Below are 18,329 nucleotides of genomic sequence, written 5' to 3' on the forward strand. Positions count from 1 at the left end.
TGCATTTATATCTCATGTCACATTCACCCGACTCCTTTGACTTGGTGGCCAGTGAAGTGAGGGTCACTGGGATCCACTTCTCTGTGGAAAGCGTTTGGCCAACTCCACCTTCGCAGTGGGGAAAAAAATGGAGAGTAGTTCCTTCCATTCACGTTGCAGATGCCTCTGTTCCTGAGTTTAAAACAAGCAGAAAGACAGAAAAGCAAAATTCCTGTAGTAAGAAACCAGACTTTTCAAATGAAACATTTTATTGTAAATAGCTCCTCATAGGTATTCCTCGTGCTTCATTCCCCACCCACCCTTTTTGTTGTTGTTTGCTTTGATTTTTTTTTAAAATGGTGTTTATTTTCAGGAATAGTGTTTCCATGGGGGTGTGGTGTTACATTAAAATGATCCCCCTGCACAGCAGGAGTTGAATGTTTCATTGTAACTTTGGTTCCATGTCCCAAGACACATCTTTGCTTGATCGGCTGAATCTGTTCCGTTGCTGAATTTTTTTTCTTTACACATTATATTTGCTTATAGTTCTTTCCTTCTGGTTTGACATACACACATTTCAGTAAATGCAGCATATAGTGTAGATTTTCAATGGGGTCCTGTAGGAACTGTCAAGTAAGAAACCTTGAATAATGGCTTTAAAGTACACAATTGCAGTCTTGACTACAGGGAGGTTCTCAGCTTTTGATCTCCTTTGCACTGGTGTAAACAATTTTGCCATCTTCAAAGGTTTAGAAGCATTTGCCTTTCTGGGGTATGATCCATATTTTTGAATTTTCTGTAAAACAGAGGAAAACGTTCCTGACTATCACTTTTTAAAAATAGCTGGACCAGCATAAAGCAATGTCATGTACAAGGAAAATTCAGTTCAATCCCCAGCGCCAAAGCAAAGCAAACCCAAACCAAAGCAAGCTTATAAAAAATAAAAATATTTTTATTCTTTAATATTTCTAAGGGCTGAGTGCAATAGGCACGTTGAATATCATCTTTACGCTTAACTGACAAAATGCAAGTTTGATATTTACTGCACAGTTTATTGTCATATGATGTATATAAAGCAGTGAACAATGAAATAGTAATTATTATTATTATTATGTCCTTAAAGCTTCCAAGGTAATACCTTAAAGTGCAGTGATATTATTATGCTCCCAAACTACAAAGTCAGGTATTTTTAAAGCAAGTCTTCTTTTGTGACTTACCTTTTGCAACCTTTTTTATTTCGCTCCTTAACATTTCTCAACATTCTCTCCTCAGCCATTGGCATATTGTCTCCACCCCAATGGCTGACTGGAGGACTCCCTTGAAACTCCATATTAGGTTTCTGTTTGAACCTGAGCGTGTCCCTCTGAAAAGGTGATCTCCCAGAACTCAGTCTGTCAGGACTCTGAGAACTGTTCCTCCCTGAATCCACATATCTGGGAAGAAGTCTGGGCCATAAGCCTTTCTTTTTCCAATAAAAGCTGAAGACAGCACTGAGGTTGTGCTTCACACACTACCTGAGGACCTATCCTTCTAGGTCTGATTCCCAGGAATAGAGAAAATGGGATTTCTGTTTTCTCACTCACTGGATGTTCAAAGACACGTTCTTAAATATGACCAAGCTTCAATTTCTTTACCTCTAAGAGAGGCTACTAATTTTTTGGAGAACCTCATTATTGTCCCTAAAAGGTTGACCAAGATGCAAAGTGGAAGAAGGGTTATGTAGGCTAGCATCTGAAGGACACTTAATGCCCACCATTTAAAGACAAATTGAAAATATTCAAATAAATTTCTGCCATGAGGGCAAATCACAACTATTTGGAATGTCTATTTCTAGAGCCATTTTGCTCCTGACACCAGGTAAGATTGGAATGAAAGACTTGAGGAAGTCCCAGAGAAGGATCTATCAAGATCACACTGAGCAAGAAGGAAATATGCCAAAAGGTGGCCAAGAAACTGGCATTGGGCACATAAGAAGAGACTTGTGTTTGGTTGCTGAAAACCAGACTTGCTTGTCTTTCCTTGCCTTTCTGAGAATTGGAGAGGACTGATCGTATAAAGATGAGAAGTCCACTTCTATTTTTGTCAGCAAGGAGCTATGACGTATACCACCAAAAATGGGAGGGGCCCAATTGGCAAAAAAAAAAAAAAAAAAAAAAGGATATCCATTAGTATACTGAGCATGCGCAGTATAGCTTACTGAAAAACCTGCACATGACTCCTAGGATGGGCAAATCATTGGTCACTTCTCAAAGAATAAACATCAAGGCCAAGTCGGTCATGACTAGTAAAGCATCCATATCACTGTTAATGAGCAGAAGAGTCCTTTTTCCTCTCTTCCTTCTCAAGAAAGGCTGAGCCTTGAAGGTTGACAGAAGGACAGAGGATCTCCAGAGACCACAAATCTCCTACAGGTGCACCTGAATTGTGACTAAGGTATGATAAAGAAGGAAATGGGATTAAACAAAATCTACAGTTAAGTTCTCCAGTTGGAAAGATTTTCAAGAATTGAAGTGACTGAAAAGTTGGGGTGCCAATTTAAGATTTAATAAAAAGATGAGAAACAAAAATAAGACATGACCAGAGACGCTATTTGCACCCACTGCCATGAAACCTTCAATTAATTACAAAGATATTATTCTTTTATTCCTGGCCAAAGGAAAGAAGCAATGCAAATAAATATGAAAGACTGTTCAAGAAATATTCATTGGTGTATTTGTATACATAAAATGATTTAGCACAAAAACTCTGATTTCTATACTTTCAATACATATTTTATCAGAGATTATGTCTTAAATTCTGTGACAGAGAAGATATGTATACTTTCTACTTTTGGATATGGTTTGCCCATGAAGCCCAGACTGGCTTTGAACTGTGATCTTCCTGGCTACACAATCGAATGCTGGGATTACAGGTGTATGCCACCATGCTAGACTATTGTTTTTGCCTATCAGTAAATCAGTAAATAAATCAAACCTCACAGGAGCAAACACGTTTTAATTTTAAAACCGAAGAGCTTATAAACAGTTTCTAGAATGTTTCATTTTTATACATTATAAGATTGAAAATTCTATAAGTTAAGGGGTTATATGTTTTTACACTTTTGGAAAGTAAGGGGTTTCTGTAAACTATTGTTTCCACGGTAAATTTATTCAATTGCCTTTTTGAATATCTGCAATTGTCCAAAATCACACTACAGTTCTCAGAATCTTTCTCTCTTTGACTCTCTGTCTCTGTCTCTATCTCTCCCTTCCTTTCTTCCTTCCCTTCCTCCTTTCTTCCTCCTTTCCCTTCCCTTCCTTTCTTTTCTTTTCCTTTCTTTCTTCTTTTTCCCGAGTGAGGGCACTGCAGCTTGAACTCAGGGCCAGGGCACTGTCCCTGAATTTTTATTTTCCCTCAAGGCTAATGCTTTACCATTTGAGCCACAGCTCCACTTCCAGCTTTTTGATGATTAATTGGAGATATGTGTCTTGTGGACTTTCCTGCCTGGGCAGGCTTTGAACTGTGGTCCTCAGAGCTCAGCCTCCTGAGAAGCTAGACTGTCCTAACAAGTGTGAGCCACTGGTTCCAGGCTTCAGGGACTCTTTTTAAACAGCTTGCTTAACAGTGCTGAGTTTGCCTCTTGTGTTAAAAAGCTATTACAGCTAGCAGATTCTGAGTCAATGAATTGATATCACTTTTTACACTGGATGGGCTTCCCCCATCCCACCAGATACACATCTAGAAACCTAAAGGTGGTCTCTCACACCTTTCACTGCTTTACCCTCTTCTCTGATTTGTCATGTGGTAAGTGGACCCAATAAATAGTAGCTGCTTCTGTTGACTCTATTTTACAAATGAGGAAGCTGACAATGTGCATTGTTAAGTATTTGGTCTATGGTCCTCTTTGTGGAGAGCTATATGATCACATTGAACAGAACTGAATGGAAGCCAGAGATGTTTAAGGCTTCCCTAATTTCCTGCTGCAGATAGAAGGACAGAAGAACAGTTGTGCAGAATGTGATCTGTGTGGATAGAAGCATGTCTTGAGTGCTTGCTATATCCTAGGAACTTAGCTTTGTTTTTGTGTGTAGTGGTACTGGGACTTGAACTAACAGCTTTGCACACTGCTTACCCACAGTGTCTTGCCATTTGACCCGCATCCACACCCATGCAGCATTTTCTGGTTAGGTGGAGATGGAGTCTTTTGGATTATTTTTCTGAATGGGCTAGCTTCAAACCATCATTTTCCAGGTCTCAGCCTCCTGAATATCCAAGATTACATGTGAGCTACCAGTGCCTAGCTAGGAATGTGGCTTTTAATGAGCCTGTTTCTAAGACTAGTTTTTCTTGCCTGTGTAATATAGGCATATGATGTAATATAATATAGGAAAATAATGTAGTCTCACCTCACATTTGTTTTTCTGGTTCTCTGGATTGAACCAGTAGCCTTACAGGTGCTAAGCACATATATTGCTATTAACTTACACTCCCAGAGTCCTTAATTTTTTTCTTATATTAGGAAACTAGTGTTTAGAGAGTGCTTTTGAATGTCTATAGATGATAATGCCTTCATGGTTGCAATTAATGCCTTCTACAGGAGCTAGAGAGTAAAAAACTATTCTTTTGCTCTTCTATTCTTTCTACCATGCAAGAACACACTGACTCTTTCAGAGAAATAGCAAGGCCTCATCTTGGAAATGTAGTTGGAACCTCACCAGACATAGGATCTGCCAGTAGGTTCATGTTGGACTTCTCAAGCTCCCATTTTTTTAAACGTTATTATTTATAAATGACATAGCTTCAGCTATGGTTGGCACAAACAGAGTGAGATTAATTTTTTCAGGGTTGTTATCAGTATTAAAATAAAATAATGGATTTGAAATGCATTTTCAATCCCAGCTGTGCTGGGGATTCACCCTAGAATTGTACGCATGCTAGCAGAATTTTCTTTGTAACTGTTAAAGAAGATTTCTAGCTAGGTGTCAGTGGCTCACATCTGTAACCCTGGCTACTTGAGAAGCTGGGATCAGGAGGATTGAGGTTCCAGGCCACCATGGCAAAAACAAACAAACAAAAAAACTGGATGTGGTGACATCCAGGGTCATCCTCAGAATGACAAGCAAGCCTCAAAGTAGAAGATTGCGGCCCAGGTGTGTACCCAGGGGATATAGGGGAACCATAATTAGGAAGAAACAAGACTGGAGCTGTGGTTCAGTAGTAAAGCAATAGCCTAGACATGTGTGAAGCCCTAAGTTCAAACCCAGTATCACACAAGAGAAGTAAACCAAGTCTCAGCACTGTTATTTTGATTAGCTTCTATTAATTTGTGTTCAAAGTAAAAATTTCATTGCAACATTTCTACAGATGCATATACTGTACCTTGATCCTATTTATTTCCTCTATTCAAAAGAACATTCTGAGAATTGGCTATGCACCAGGAACTGTCCAGTTATTTAGGATACAAGGATGAGCAAAACACATGTGGCTCCGGCCCTCATGAAGTAGTCACAATCAATATGATATCTGAAGGATGAGCAACTTGTTGTTTATTAGGTGAAGTGGGAGTGAAAGACTTCTGTGTACTCAGGCAGCTTGAACAAATGTAGTAGGTTGGAGAGAGTGCAGCCATTGGACGAACAAAGCAACACAGAGCCTGATGGACAGTCTACAGTTAGCTCACACTGGGCTTTGATGCCCACATAAAGGAATTAAGACTTGATCATAATGGTATGTTTTCCAAAGAAGGAGGTGAGACTAGGTCTGTTGGAGAGGACATGGAAGAACTATGCTTAGTTGCTTGGCTATTCCAGATGTTGAGGAGGGGAAAACATATTTGTTTATTTACTCTTCATTAAGAAATTCTCATTTAGTCTCCACATGTTATAGAACAAACAAATTAGACATTTTTGAAAGGGTGCTGGAGAACAAACCCAGGGCATCTCCCATGCTAATAAGCATAGCATTAAGCTACACTCCAGCCTGGATATATTATTATCTTGGTATTATATTACTTTGCCATTCATGGCTCTGATCTAACATGCCACAAAGCTGCTTTCATATTCATTTATCTTGCAATTTACCCAATCATCCATCTACCCTTCAGTCCATCTGTCATTCTAAAATGTACCCAGCTCCTTATATGTAGAAGATACTGTAATAGACGTTGAAATTATAAAGATGAATAAATCATAAGTTTTAATCTCTGCTTTATTGAGCTCAACTTCTGAGACAGACAGGGAAGCAATTTTAGTACATCTAGATAAAGGCTAATGGATAAATTTACATAAAGAAAGAAATGATTCATGGGAATACCATGATTTACTTACAGACTTTATCCTCCAAGTAAACTTACAAGCAATGTTTCATTTTCTGTTTTAAATAACAAATGTGATAGAGATTTATTTTCTATAGGCCTCTTTAAACACTGGTGGAAGAGGGTATTATAAGAGGACATCAACTTTCTGAGCATGTCTACTTAATTCTCTGTACATCTACTCATGCTAAAAGCCCTTTCACTTTATTTCACAAGCAGGTAAGAGAGTTGACAGTTGTAGAGGGAGAAACTATCTTTTTTCTGTCTTTTCAGCTTGCTGGAAAAATGTTAATATGGTGCATGTTAATATCTGTGCATGATATAACTTTATAGGTTAATCACAATTGCCATTGATGATAATGAATTTAGAATACAGTTCTCTCTCTCTCCTTTCTCTGTCTCTCTGTCTATCTCTTTGTCTCCCTGTCTCTGTTTCTGTCTCTCTCTATCATATATATCTTGAACTCAGAGCCTAGGTGCTGTCCCTAAACTTTTTAGCTCAAGGCTAGTGCTCTACTACTTAAAACACAGCTCCACTTCTGGATTTTGGTGATTTATTGGAGATGAGTCTCAATAGATTTCTTTCCAGGCTGGCTTTGAACTATGATGTTCACAACTCAGCCTCCTGAGTAGTTAGAATTATAGGTGTGAGCCACTGGTGCCTGACTATGTCTTTTTCCTCCTCCTCCTCCCCCTCCTCCTCCCCATCCTCCTCCTCCTCCTCTTCCTCCTCCTCCTCCTCCTTTTCCTCCTCCTCCTCCTCCTCTTCCTCCTCCTCCTAGTTTTATTCAAATTTTGGGCTTATATGGGTAACTAATGCTTTTTAGCAATTTTTAAGTACCTGCTACAATTCCCCTTGCTTGTTGTGTTTGGACATTTCTCATTCTTGAAGTCATGAGGGTGCTAGATAATCAGGCTTTATAGGCTTCCTGATTAGGTAAGAAGCAAGTATACAAGGAAAATGACAAGTTATCGAACCAGTTGTTTAAGTATAAGTAAAGGAAAGTATAAGTCAAGTATAAGTAAAGAAATTTTATAGAGCAAAATTCCAGAGGGAACCAAAGTCAAAAGACATACAATTCCATAAATTGTGCAGGAGAATCTTCTTTCCTTTCAAATAACGCCATAAATATAAGAAATACTAAAAATACAATAGAAACTAGTGGAAATCTTCAATGTTAGTAATTATGCATAAGAACTCTTTTTTATAACTTCTCAGATTTAATTTTGGATGGGCTGGTACAAGTGACTGCATTAATATGAAGTTGTCAGAATAACTTATGACATTCTCCCTCGATCCAAGAAATTTTCTCTAAACATATGACTTCACTAGTTAACTATCCAGTGGCTTGATTTTGATTGCCCTTTATCACCAACACCCTGATTAGTGTGATCTGATCTCATGTTTGGGGTGGGAATGATAAATAGAATCAGTGACCATAAGAACTTGGTTTATGGAGTGTTGCTAAGATAAGCTTGTTTGGTGCCCATTCTTAGGTTAGGGGATGTCCTAGCATCTTAAAAATACTGCTCAAATTGCTTTGTTAGAAGTTGTGCTTAACATACAAAGCAAAAACCCAACAAGAGCAAAGATTTAAGGAAAATCTAATATTTTTGAAAAATAGGTACTTGCTAAATTGATTTTATAATAGTCATAGTTATAATTTTGAAAAATAGTTATTTCTACAACATGTAACATTTTAAGATAATAACTGTAAGTGAGACATGCATGTTTAGTTGTTTAGAGATGTATGCTTGTACTCAGTAGATGACCTATCTGTGGCTCCCATTTCTGGTTAGACATCAGAATCACCTGTTATGCTTATTAATTCTTGCGTTCCATATCCTTCTCTGTATCTCAACTCCATAACCACTGTTCAGATTCATTAAGTGTAGTAGAGCCTTGGCTCTGTTATGTTCAAGCTCTGGGAAATCATTCCCTAAGATGAATTGCTATTTGTTCATGAGACATGAACTTGGTAAAGGCAATAACAAAACTCTAATTTTTTCTTCCTAAATTGCTATTGAAAAGTAAGTTATTTGGAAACAAAAACACTCTCAGATAGTTTCTTGAGTTCTGATGAAGAAATACTGGAAAAGATGTAAACACTAGTAGTCTTTACTGAGTTGTTAGGTCCTCAGGATCAGTATTTTCAAGTTGAAAGCAATAAAAAAGATACCATCATATTTCTTCACTCTGTTAAATATAAAAGCTAACCTCTATATAACTAGAGGTTACAGTGAGAATGTTAAGATCTTCAGAACATTGTGAGATCCCAAAGCAATATAGTTATCTGGAAAAAAATTTCTTTATTTCCATAATACTTCACAATTTTTTGGGGGGGGGGGTCCGGTCGTGGGGCCTGAACTCTGGGCCTGGGCGCTGTCCCTCAGCTCTTCAGCTCAAGGCTAGCGCTCTACCACTTGAGCCACAGCACCACTTCCGGCTTTTTTCTTTTTGCTTATGTGGTGCTGAGGAATCGAACCCAGGGCCTCATGCATTCAAGGCAAGCGCTCTACCACTGAGCCACCTTCCCAGCCCTTACTTCACAATTTTTTATTCCTTTAATTGGAATAAAATTGTTTGGATCTATTTCTCACTTTTTAGCTAACCAAACCAAGTGTGTGTATTTTTTTTAAACAAAACATAATGCAGTAATTATACTTAGCATCATTCTTATCAAATACCTCTTTAACTATATTGTGAGAATTAAATGAAATCTTACCTGTAAGAGGCACCTTGACATCAAGGCCATAGAATAAAGGCAAGAGAGAAGAACAAGAATAGAAACAGAAACTGCAGAGGAAAAAGAAGAAGATTATGTAAACGGGAACTTCTGAAGAGCCATTCAGGTAGCAAAAATCCTCAGCTTTTCCTCATTGCCCATCTTCCCAACTCTCTCACACACACATACAAATACCTTTCTGTTTCAAAAATCTATACTGTTTATTTACAAAGTAACGCTACCCTTTAACTCACATTGATTCATAATTGCCTATCCAAGCTCCTATTTGTATAAATGAAGCAGTAAGCCAATGTATAGTTTCATACAATTTGACAATATGGACCAGAACATAGGTATCTCACTGTACCTCATCACAGTATATTGTGTATATCTTCCTTTTATGAGAGGTAGTTCAAATATACAAGATGTGATTAGAACATATAGTACAGTCGCTCATTAAGTTATTGTTACTTGTTAATGTGATATGTTTGAGAACTGAGACATAGCATGGAGAATATTAATGTGTTGGGTAAACATATAGTTTATTATCCACAGTGGAAGACTTCTGAGAGGGGAAAGGGACACTATTTGTAAATCACTGAAGCAACAGGTGTAAACTGGGCCTCTCCAGGGGCAGATAGGATGTGTGATTGTACTACTGATAGAAAACACCTTTCCACATCTGCTCGCATTTCAAATAATGGAAGAACGGTGCTCCAGCTGTGTGATCAGAGATAGACCTCTCCTAGCTGCCTCCTAGCAGTTAATGGAGATGGAGACTGATTTGTCTTTCTTCCTGTAAACCCTCACTAGAGGAGTGGATAACAGTATGAAGAAACACATACTTACACAGCACTGGGATATATAATCAAGTGCATGATAATTATAAAGGAATAGAGGATAGCCAGGTTTTAAAAATAATTGATTTTCTTGGTAGTTTACATTATTCCACTCCAAGATCATCTTGTTTGGTATGCCATCTTTGAACTATACATTCGCATATTGTGCATGCTATTTGTATATTTCCTTTATTGACACTGTCTCTAAAAATCTTCCTTTACTAAGGGCATATTCTACCAACAAGTCAATAATAGGGTTCTGAGAGCCATGTGTTAGTGATTATTCTATTCTTTTTTAAAGTAGAAACTTTATCCGTTAAAAAAAACCCTATTCTTTGAAACTATACCTATTTCAGAAAAAAGCTAATAGAAGACTAGAATAGAAAGCTTAGCACTGTTCTTACAATAAGGTAAAAGAAAATCAGAGCTACCTTTCTGGACATGAGATGTCTATCATTTAGACTATAATAAAAATTTTTGGTACAATGTAGTGGCTGATCATAGCATTCAAAGCCATATATCCTAAAGTTTTTAGGCGTTTTTGTAGGTTTCTATATACTCTTATATACTTGTACATACTCTATATACTTGTTCAATCTTTTTGTCTATCTGATAGAATAATCATGAGAATCAATGAGCTGATGGCAGCAAAAGTACACATCAGTAAACTGCTGTGTACATTTGAGGTGATTTTGCTGGGTTTGTCAAATATAGTAAAGGGAAGAGAGTTATCTCTGAAATGTCTTTAGACATTTTACTAGATTGTATAAGGAGAATAAAATGAGGTTAAGTGAATAGAAGATCCAGTAAAAATTTCATCTCTCATTCAACACTTCAATCAGAAATCAAGTGAAATTGTTGAAGTGTTTAGTTTACTATCTCATGAGTAATACACAATTCATTGCCCTGTAAAGTAGTTTTCTCCATTTTCACAAGGTTCAGATCTATAAGATGTACTGAAGAAAAGAACAAAACATAGGTCCCATGGTTTCCCTTATTTGCAATAACTAATATATGTCTGGGACAAGCAGAAAAGGTCAGATAAGATGCTGTTAAGTGAAATGAACCCCAAGAAATGGACACAAGTGGTTTTTTTTTTTCCTTGCTATTGTTTATAAAGTATTTATAAGGTACCCTGTGATTGTTTTGTTGCTTTGTATGTCCCTCCCCCATGGTATAATCCCTGTTTTCACTGTATTTGATGTTGGTATAATTTGGGGAGGGGAAGAGAAAAAACAAAATGTTTAAAAGGGATTCAGAATGACCCATTGCAACAATGAGTTGTACAAGACACTATGTGTAAAACGAACTTTACAATTTAGGCGGGGGTGGGGGGGTAGTTGAGGAGGTGGGAGGGATGGGTTGGTAGGGAAAAAAAAAGGAGGAGACAACAATGCTTGATAAGAAATGTACTCATTACCTTGCTCATGTAATTGTAACCCCTCTGTACACTATTTTCACAATAAAAAACTAACTTAAAAAAAGATTCACACTAGATACTAGCAATGAATATATTCTTAATCTGTTTTCTCTCAACATTTCCATGGTCTCTATTAAGAATAAGGATAGTGTGGTGACTTTAATACGCATCTCTCATTTTAAATCTTCACCTGAGTGAGGAGCAGGAGAACATATTTTCTGGGGGAAGAAAATGACTTGAGGGTTGCTTCTTCAAGCAGAACTAAGGGAGTGTATGATAAGTAGAGAGTATTTATAAGGTTTTGTCCCTTTAAATATGGAAATAGAACACATTGGATGTGGCTGTCAATAACCAGGGAAGATGGGAGCAGCCTCTGCCTTCTGAAGTTCTTCCTGACAATCACTAGAAAATTAAACTTAACTCTTTCTATTACCTTTGCCTTAGGAATTGCTGCAGAACCAAGTCTAGTTCTGAAAATGGGGGGAATTCAAATACAAAATTTTACAGAGGATACAAATATTAGGAGTGGAAAGTTTCTAAATGATACTTTTTAATCTGATTTTTTAGTGTTTCCTAATTTTTACCTGTGACCTTATTTCTCAATGAACCTATAAAAGAAGGTAAGTGCAGATGTTAGCATTCCCACTTTGTAGAAATGGTTTCAACATAAGAGGTGCACCTGTCTTATAAGATAAAATAATAATAATAATAATAATAATAATAATAATAATAATAATAATGCAGGGCTTCTTTTGCTGAAGGAGACACCAGAGAGAATCTTTATTCCTCAGTAGGATGTGGCTAGCATAGCGGGCAAGACAGTTCTTTGCCCTGTAAAACTGTTGAGTTTAAAGCAGCTTGCTCAACATCCCTGCCTGAGCCAGATAACTTCTCCAGATACAATTGCTTCATTTCTCTAAAACACTGGAAGTCTTGTCAGCAGCAGTGTCTCTTTCAGACAGACATCTGGGGAACTCTAGGAGAACATAATTTCTGAATTTTGGTGAAATAGAGGGTAAAGGGTTATTTATGTAAACAATGATGGGAAAGTTTTTTTATGTGCTAAGTACTTCTTAAAAGAAATCAGAGTAACAAAATGCAGAAGAAATTCATAGAAAGGAAATGAAGACAAGGGAAGGCAAACTGAGAAAAGGAAACAAAGAAAGTAGTAAGAATCAACAGACAGGACAAATGTGTCAAGGCTAGATTACTAATGCAACAACCTGTCTAGAATCCTAGTACCTGACTGCAAGTGAGCTCTATCTTTACTGGACCTATGCTTACTTATGCCAGATCCACAGTAACTGAAAAGAAAGAGAGAAAGCATGGCTAACAAAATCAATATTCCTTTCTCATTAAGTAAATAAATAACAAAGTAGATATTGAACTTCACACATACCTTTTCTTCTAAATCTTTTATCTGCCTTTTCTGGATATCTGTTTTATCTTCTAGGTCCCGGATTCTCTGGAGAAAATGGGAAAAAGAAAGCAACGTGAGAATCTACAGAACAAAATTATTGATTGAACAGAAACATAAAACTTTCTATAAATCATTAACAGTAATAAGGAGAAGCTAGAAAAAACACTCGTACACATGTTCATACCTACAATATTGCTTCATGCTTTAGAAACTACCTAGACATGTGGACCATTATCCCTAAATATATTAAGAATATTTTCCACTTTTTCTGGTGTGGATTTTGAGTATCTTTCAAAGACTCACATGATACAGGCTGCTTACTAGCCTGCAGCAATATGAGAACTTCCATCTTGTTGCTTAAGGCAGTTGCTTAAGGAAGTAGGGCCTACTAAAGGAGCTAAGCCACTGTGGGTATGGCACTGGAGTGGATATTGGAGTCTGAGTTCCTTTGCTCTACCACGCAGTTCCTATTAAAATGTACTGCCTCACTGCAGGACAAAAGCAACATGGCTGAAACCATGAGCGCAAACACATGATTTCCTTTATTAAGCTGATGTTCTCAGGCATTTTGTCTCTGTGACTGAAAGTTCACTAGCCAATTATTCTTCTCTTCTGGCTGTATCTTTGCAGAGACTGGCCCCAAATAAGATGTATAAATCCCACCTGAGTGATGTGGCTTGGCCAAGAGACTTGTTCTGGCTAATCAAATGTATTTGATGTAAGATATGGGAATCATATCTCCTTCTCATAAAGAGGGCACTATATCTCAGAACTAGTGAGCAAACAGTACATTTAGTTGTAAGCCTTTTAGATTGAGATGCAAGGTTATTTACTGGCAAAGTAAAAGTGGCTAAGGCAAACTTGTTCAAATGTAAACAACACTATCATTTTTTATTGCTAGACTTTCTGTGTTATTTTACAGAATTTTGTCATAAAATAGAATTTCACAAAGCAAAACAAACAGAGTAGAGTATACACTTCACCATCACGTCTCAGAAGAGAAGTGGCAAACTAAGAGAAAACACAAATCATAAGAAAAAACTGCACAAGTAATCATAAAGGCAAGAAAGCTCTGAGACACTGAACTTACCTGTTAAGTACAGAACCAAATTCCACTAATTTCAATGGCACACATATTTACAAGTAAAAGTAGTCTTTACAATCACAGCTGGCAACCTAATGGCTTTTTGTGTCCAGTGCAGAGACTGCACTGGAAGCTAAAAGTGGTGATAACATATATAGAGAGGTTTTTATAATGCAATGTGAAGAGAAAAAAGGAAAGAGGGAAGAAAGAGTACTTTGACTTGGAAATTACGTCTCTTCTAAAACTATGAAATTTCCCCCATTCTCCTGGAAGGGATATTTGACTATGCCTGGATATTTAAAAACAGTATGATTTTTTAAAATGTATATACTTTATATATTCTTTTGTTAAGAATTCTATTCTGTTTTGTTGCAGTGCACTCTTGCTCTTTCTCTCATAAAAGCTTCATCTGTTAGTTTCAAAATGAATACAATTCCTTAGAAACTTAATCAACTTCCTGAATATTAAATGATGTCTACTTTAACTGGACTCTAGTGGCTCATTTCTGTAAATCCTACCTACTCAGGAGGCTGAGGTCTGAGGGTCATGGTTCTAGGCTGTGCAGGGAAGTCCATGAGACTCTTATCTCCAATCGATCCTCAAAAAGCCAGAAATGGAGCTGTGGCTCAAGTGGCAGAATTCTATTCTATTCCAAGGAATGGTACCGCATGCGCACGTGCAGCAGTGTTAAGATTGAGAAATTCTGTTGCAGGGGAACGGGGTTGTGTAGGAGGGGCTGGTGAGTCCTAGTTAGAGTGAAGATAACAAAGTTGACATTGAAATGACATGGTCATAAATGCCAGAGAAGCAGATGAAAACGAAATGGTAATGATGTATGTGTATGTGTTGTGTGTGTGTGTGTATGTGTTGTGTGTGTGTGTGTGTGTGTGTGTGTGTGTGTGTGTGTGTGTGTATGGAGTTGCTTTTTTCATTTTTTATGACTGAATTCATTTTTATTTTTTTAATTAAGTTTTTATTGTGTAAATACTGTACAGAAGGGTTACAGTTACATGAGCAAGGTAATGAGTACATTTCTTATCTAGCATTGTTGTCTCCTCCTTTGTTTTTCCCCTACCATCCCTTCCTTCCCATCTCCTCAGCTACACCCCCGCACCCCTACTAAATTATAAAGTTCGTTTTTGGACATAGTGTCTTGTACATCTCCTTGTTGCAATGGGTCAATCTGTATCCCTATTTAAACAATTTGTGTTTTGCCTTCCGCTCCCCAAATTATTTTTATAAAGGTGATATATAAAGGGGTTACAGTTACATAAGTCAGATAATGAGTATATCTGTTCCCTATATCTGTTCCTTCCCTCTCTCCAGTTTTTCCCTTCCATCCCCAGGCAGAAGCTGTACAGTTCATTTTTCACATAGTGTAGTGAGTACCACAGCAGCATTTGTTTCACCCTTTATCCCTCCATTTCTATGTCTGCCTTTACCCTCCCAAGACAGATAAACAAACCAACAAGACAAAACAGAAAGAAAACAAAAACGGCAGCCAAGAACAAAGCTTCTTGTTTGTATTTCCTGGAGTTTATTTTTAGAGTTGTTTTTTAAAAAAATTGACCCCAGAGCCTTACGTGAAGAGCTAAGTGCTCTACCACTCGAGTCATGCCCACAGCTCCCTTCCTATTTTTATTTTTAAATTAAATTAATTTTGTTTTTACAGATAGGGACTCACATTAACTTTCCTAGACTGGCCTTGACGTGGAGATCCTCCCCCACAGACCTCCCACATAGCCAGATTTATAGGTGAGTACCACCACACCCAGCGTATATTTGCAATATTTCATCGCCAATATGTCCAATTCCTAGTGCAGCACTTGGCATGGAGAAACTGTGCCTACATGTTAGTTAAATGAATCCATTATGCCGCATTGTCTGATGAAGGCTGGCTTTCCTTTCCTTTCCCACACAGCAGAAAACCATATCAGGCCCCAAGTAGATTCATTTTAATGTCTCCAGCTGCCAAGACAGCTAATCACTGTCATTCCTTATGGGGGCTAGTGTGATGTGTACTGCTTCTTATCTTGTTCATCTTACATTACCCACAACATCTGCCATGAGCTCTTTGAGTGGATGACTGGATTGGGGTTGTAGCAGCACTTGCCTAGTAGGCATGAGCACTTGGATGGTAGCCCTATCACCACAGGGAGAAACAAACACCTGATACTGAAAGCATCATAGAAGTCCTCTGAGGTCAAGAGGAAGGGAAGAGCTGGGGGCTCAAACCTGTAATCCTAGCTACTCAGGAGGCTGAGATCTGAGGATTGTAGTTCAAAGTCAGCCCAGGCAGGAAAGTCTGTGAGACTCTTATCTCCAATTAGCCATCAAAAAGCTAACCATGAGTTCAAGAGGTACAGTGCTGGTGTTGATCAAAAAAGCTCAGGTACAGCTCCCAGACTCTGAGGTCGATCTCCAGGACACACACACACACACACACACACACACACACACACACACACACACACACACACACACACACACACACACGGTGGGGCAGAGGAAGAGAATATGAAGGAAAACTAATTGCATTGTACTCAAAATAAAACTCAAACTAGGTGGTCTTACATAATTTCTCTTTAGCCTCCAGTATCCAGACTCCATGGGCTCCTGCCATTCTAGCCTGTGCTCTGTTCCTTTAATTTTCTAAACTTACTTCCACATTACAGATTTCATTTTTGCTATCCATATCTTCTGGAATGTTTTGTCATGATCTTTGTGTGGTTGGTTCCTTGGGTTGTAGATATTAAATGAGAGACCTCCTCTGACCAGCCAATCTATAGGAGCCTGTCCTAGTATCAAATTCACAGCACTGTACTTTTCTTTGTATCCCTTACTGCCAGTCTCAGAAATTGCTTTTGTCATTGCTGTTTTATCTTGCGGTTTTGTCCTTTCCCATCTGTAAGATGGATCCTAGTGCTTTATGTCTTCAGTCACCCTAGAATTCCTGACATCTGGTATCCAGCAGATCCTTCATATATGGATTCAAATGAAGGTAAAGCAAGGTAGGCTTAATTTGAGGAGCGTGTAGCTTATTTTATGTATCAATAAAAGTATCCTAAAGAAGGTGGTTGACAAACTGAGAATGGAAAAAATGAGAATGTTTGACTAAATATAGTGGAAACGAAGGAGCATTTTAAGATGAAAAAAAATCACACAAACCAATATGCAGAACTCGGAAACAATAGCCAAGTAGTACCAGGAAGTTTTTGCATGAGTGGAGAAAGAATAGCATTCTGTAGAGAACATCTCAAGCAGATTTTGGCAGGAGGGGTAGCCAGATAATGAAGGAGCTGAAGAGGCCTGCCAAGGACGTGACTCAACTGGAAATTGAGACCGTGGATGTTTTGAGCAAAACTGCATCATGGGGGAATGTGAACTAGACAGGTAAGGAGGAAGTCTGCCCTATAACGGCCCCCTCCAACACCCCAGGATATCTGGTAACTTGGGCATGTGGTTTTCTTGATGCCATTTATCAGAGTATCGTATAACTATTTCCCTCTTGTCTTCATAGTTTTGTGAAGTAAGGATCCATAGCACTTGATGGATCCATGATCTCTAAGCTAGCATTGTCTCTATCCCTAGGCAATGAATTGACATGTTTGAAGAAAGGCACAGATGATGGAATCAGTTTAGCTCACAAGACATGTGACCACACTTAGAACAAATTGTAATAGTGAAAGATCTTCTACATGCCTTAGGTAACAGGTATGGACAAAATAGACTAGATTCACAAACATTTCAGGGGGAATGCTAGTTAGAGGTGGTGCTACTTTAGTTCTTGAAGATAAAGGACAAAAACAACTCCAGTATTTCCAGCTTGAGTGACTGGAGATAAAGTCATACTACCGACTAGCACAGCAGATGGAGAGAGAGGAATGCATAGTTTAATTCATTCTGGAATATTCAAATAGAAATGCCCCAAAATGATTAGAGCTATGCACTAGAAGTTAGAAGTCATAATTGTATGCTGTTACAGTCATGTTACAATTATACATGAAAAAGCCTGTCAAATGCCTTCTAGAATAACTTTTTGCTATAAGCTACTGATTAAAAGGGAGAGAAAGCATCAAGAAGTAACTAGAAAAGGCATATTTAAATAGCCATTTACTTGAGAAAGGTCGCTGAGGCTCAGAAGTGAAGAAACCTTAACTGGTTAAAGAGAGACACAAATGGATGGTAAGGTTTTATCATAAATAAGTTTCAATAATTGTTAGCTCATCTTAAAAGTCATGTCCCCATGACGACTTTCTACCAGTTACTTGTTCCAGCTCGGAATACTGAATAATAAAGCTAGGTGCTTTTAATTATGGAATTCTTAACTGCATCTTCTATCCTTAACTTATCCAGCTATAGTATGAATGATAAATTGGAATAAAAAAGTTTAGTAGACAGGGGCTGGGAAGGTGGCTCAGTGGTAGAGCGCTTGCCTTGCATGCTCGAGGCCCTGGGTTAGATTCCTCAGCACCACATTAGCAAAAAGAAAAAAGCCGGAAGCGGAGCTGTGGCTCAAGAGGTAGAGCGCTAGCCTTGAGCTGAAGAGCTGAGGGACAGCGCCCAGGC

The 18,329-nt window shown here is 38.0% G+C and overlaps 1 protein-coding gene across 1 annotated transcript in view; it reads right to left on the reverse strand.

Annotated features, from left to right (window-relative positions):
* Positions 1–292: 292 nt before the first annotated feature.
* Positions 293–18,329, reverse strand: part of Jakmip2 (janus kinase and microtubule interacting protein 2) — a 70,361-nt gene continuing 52,324 nt past the window's right edge. Inside the window, exons 19-20 of the mRNA XM_042692064.1 lie at positions 12,656–12,721; positions 293–775 (exon numbers count right to left, since the gene is read on the reverse strand). Coding sequence (XP_042547998.1) covers positions 557–775; positions 12,656–12,721 — 285 coding nt within the window. The 3' untranslated portion in view covers positions 293–556. The remainder of the gene's footprint in view (positions 776–12,655; positions 12,722–18,329) is intronic.

The sequence above is a fragment of the Dipodomys spectabilis genome, unplaced genomic scaffold (assembly GCF_019054845.1).
Source record: "Dipodomys spectabilis isolate Male_0828 unplaced genomic scaffold, ASM1905484v1 ptg000147l, whole genome shotgun sequence".
Taxonomy (NCBI): domain Eukaryota; kingdom Metazoa; phylum Chordata; class Mammalia; order Rodentia; family Heteromyidae; genus Dipodomys; species Dipodomys spectabilis.